Source organism: Poecilia reticulata, linkage group LG3 (assembly GCF_000633615.1).
Source record: "Poecilia reticulata strain Guanapo linkage group LG3, Guppy_female_1.0+MT, whole genome shotgun sequence".
Taxonomy (NCBI): domain Eukaryota; kingdom Metazoa; phylum Chordata; class Actinopteri; order Cyprinodontiformes; family Poeciliidae; genus Poecilia; species Poecilia reticulata.
This window is the reverse complement of record NC_024333.1, coordinates 1,191,973-1,195,632: the sequence shown is the minus strand read 5'-3', so window position 1 is coordinate 1,195,632 and position 3,660 is coordinate 1,191,973. Positions and strand designations below refer to the sequence as shown.

At 37.5% G+C, this 3,660-nt stretch overlaps 1 protein-coding gene across 2 annotated transcripts in view; it reads right to left on the bottom strand.

The window, feature by feature from the left end:
- Positions 1-1,613: 1,613 nt before the first annotated feature.
- Positions 1,614-3,660, bottom strand: part of ccne1 (cyclin E1) — a 16,468-nt gene continuing 14,421 nt past the window's right edge. For both annotated transcript variants that reach the window (XM_008404924.2, XM_008404923.2), the window contains exon 12: positions 1,614-3,041. In XM_008404924.2, the coding sequence (XP_008403146.1) occupies positions 2,856-3,041 (186 nt within the window). In that variant the 3' untranslated portion in view covers positions 1,614-2,855. The remainder of the gene's footprint in view (positions 3,042-3,660) is intronic.

Sequence of the window (3,660 nt, the reverse complement as noted above, 5' to 3'; positions counted from 1 at the left end):
CTAATAAAATAGAACATAAGTCTCTTTTTTTTTTTAGTATTGGGTTCTGTGATTAGGTTATAAACAAAGAAGCTGATAACTCTCTTTGTCTTGACTTTAATACAGATTATTATCTCAGAAGTTGAAGCCAACATCTTATCCCAGACCAGAGCCAACAAGGGCACAGTTAACTGGATTCACCAGGAGACAAAAACATACTTGAAATAATTTCATTTACCTCATAGGTGCTGTCCAGGGTCTTGAGATCTGGTGGGCTTGGTGGGTTTGGTGGGGGGTATAAACCCTCTTGCAGAAGTTGATGCACAAGTTTCACTCCTGTCCTGTATGCTAATTATTAGTAGCTGCTGCCATGAAACCAGAGGATAACTTTGTTCCTCAGAGTTTTTGATAAGCAGAAGTCACACATTGTCAATATCTTCTTCCCCAGTTGTAAATAAGCCTGCATCAATAAAATATTTAGGAGTAAGAGAACAGAAACTAAGTCAGCTGGTAACATCAAAGTGTCTAATATACACTGGTGCGAGTTGTTTACATGGGATGGTGGCAAGGCCCTGAGGGAGGTCTGTCCTGGTTCTAACTTTGCTTAGCTAGAGCAAACAGTGCTGCTGCCATTTACACACATGCAGACAGGAAACACTCCTCTGGAGACACTGAGAAGCCTGGATCTATGCGGGTGGTTACCAAGACTGCCTGCATGTTGCTTATTCTCAACATCATGTTTGATGAAGCTGGTTTTACAAAAATGGACATTTAAAGAAACAAGCTTCATTCTTCATTGTAAAAACCAAAACCCTAACCCTCAGAGATAGATGAATGAACTTTGATAATGTTAGAAAAAAAAAGAATCTAATAATTTGTAAAGAACAAACGAGGTGCAATAAATCGCTCGAATAAGTGTGCACCACCTCAAACACTTTGGTGAAGTGTTTGGTAAGAGTCCATCAGCATCACTGCTGACATCATTTTCTCACAATACCTAGAAAAGGTTTTCAAGATATATCAAATTGTGAGATCTCTTGTCCCAATAACCTCAGATTTAGTTCTGAATTTTGTCTAGGCAAAATTCATAATGGGCACACGAGTGCCCATTATGACATAGGGCGAATGAATCCAACTGGTGAACAGCAAAGAACCAAACTGAAGTCAACATCCAAAGTTTTCCACCAGAATCCTGACTGTCAATGAGCTTTTGTTTGATACTCTCCATTTATGTGGTTCTAAACAGTTTACAGACTCATGTTTTATTACGCCAATGTTTTATTAAAACGATGTCAGCTTAGGCTGGTATTGTGCTGAAACTTTAAAATCTGATTTGCGTTTCTTAATTTAAAACGGAACTTCTAAATTAAAAGGAAAATTTTAAAAAAGTTAGGGGAATCAGAGTAAAAGGCATTGAAAACAAATGCATGCCACACTTTCCAGATTTCTATTTGTAGAAACTTGATAACCCATGTATCCTCACACTAAACTCCAATAAAAATACATTCAAGTCTGTGGTTGTTGATAGACAAAATGTAGAAATGTTCAACAGGAATGAAGGACCATGAAAGGTGATGTCATAACCACTTCACTAACCAAGCCTGGACATTTCTGCACAATTATCAGTGATTCCATAATTGAAGGAGATTTATTACATCAAATGAGTTGCCTAGATTTTTTATACAATAGTAAAAATAAAAAATAAAAAAGTTTTTTGTAGAAATTCAAACCTTGTCCTGTCTTTGCCACTGAGGTCAGTTTCAGTTTACAAGGCAAACCAATAATAAAGGCATTTGAGATTCAGACAAGTGTTTAATTTTTGAGTTGCCATTTCTGAGAAAAACCCAACATTTTTACTTGCAGAAAATGCTTTGGGCCATTTTCATGATTTACTAAGCATGACATTTAAGATATATTGGAAAACTTTACTATAATGCTAAAAAAATTGGATTAAAGAAATAATTATCTGAACATATTTTGTTAAAATTTTTTTAAGAGTACATTAAGTTACTGTGAATGGAATATGAATTCTAAAAGCATGACTGACACCTAGTGGAATCAAGCCGTCTTGTGATTCTAGAACAAACAGGCAGACAAAAACCAAATGCCTTTTACATTTAAACAGATTTTCAAAACTGTATAACCTTTTAAAAAAGTGCCTTTAGAAAAGGCTAATCCATGGATATCACAAAAATCTTAACCTTTAATGTAAAACATGTAGCAGCATTTTATATATGAAGAAAAATAGAAATCTGACATTTTGACGGGGAGAAAAATAAACTGCAAAGTGTGAGAAAAAAACATTAAATACAATCAATGTTGTAGCTTTTAAAGCCTGGTTGGTTCACTTTGAGGTAGCCAAGCTACTGGTCCCAAAGACACGGCCACTGATCACATTTCAGCCGACAACACCAGAGAAGGAAACTAAAGAACATGCCATTTCTTGCACACAAACATTTCCCATCATGCAAAGCCCACTTCATAGCAGCACATAGGACCAAATATGACCCTAGAAATAGTTATTGGGCGAATGAGACGAAAAATGGTAAAAATATATATAATAGAAAAAAACAATTATGCACACACCAATCACTGTTAAAACACATGCACACAATCAAGTATAGAATCTGTAAAATGTCACCTCTATATTGTCCCTGCATAGGAAACAAGCATAGGAACCTAACAGATTGCCTCACATCGTCTCTGCTTGCAGACTGAAGGAAGGGTTGAGTCGGTGACGTTGCTGCAGGTCAGGGAGCTTCTACCTCATCTTTAACTGAAGCCAACCTGTCTACAGAAGCACTGAGAAAATCCTGTGTCCTAAACAGGATAGGTTGGCAATCTGTCCGTCTTTCAGGTCCAGGCTGAAGTGTTTTCTACTCTGGCAGATGTGTCTGGAGGGGAGGCGTGTACATCCGTGGCCTGACTGTGGGTCCTGAAGCTTCGGCTCCATTAAGCTCGTCAGTTTTTTCACTGCTCAGAGGCGGAGTCAGGACGCCAGAGGGAACGGGACAGCTGCTGGGATGCTTCAGGTCCACGCTGTGGCAGGACTGGGCCTTGGTCTGCACACAACCACAACACAATGGAATAAAACACTAATAATAAGATCTCAATCTGTACCCAGCACAGTTTGTGTGTGGAGAAACTACTGCTTTCAATCAATTAAAAACCTGTAATCTGAAAAGTCACACTATGTCTAACTTTGTAAGCTTGAATATAAATATGTACAGAGTTGAGGTTCTTGTAGAAATGGTGACCTGGGCAAGCCTCTCCTTCTGCTGCACGCCAATTAAAATTAAGCAATTATCTGATACTTTTTGTAGCAAAAAACAGGCAATTTAGACTCCAATTTCTCATCAGCATTACTCCACCACACATGCATACAAGTAGCAGCACACTTGTTCAGGGGACAACTGACAGATAAAAAATGTCCAATTCATTTTTTGACAAAAAAAAAAAAAAAAATCTAATCCCTTTCCAAATGATGTTTTAGGCAAAAAGAAAAATTTTGACAAAATAATATGACTAGGACATTAATGTAGGAAGGTGATGATATATTTTATTTTCTAGTTCTTGGGTGCCTCACCCCCTTCTGATGTCACCCAGGGCAACTGCCTCAACAGCCCATATCAAACACCACCACTGCATGTTTACAAAAACAGTTTAAGAAAATGTTTTATT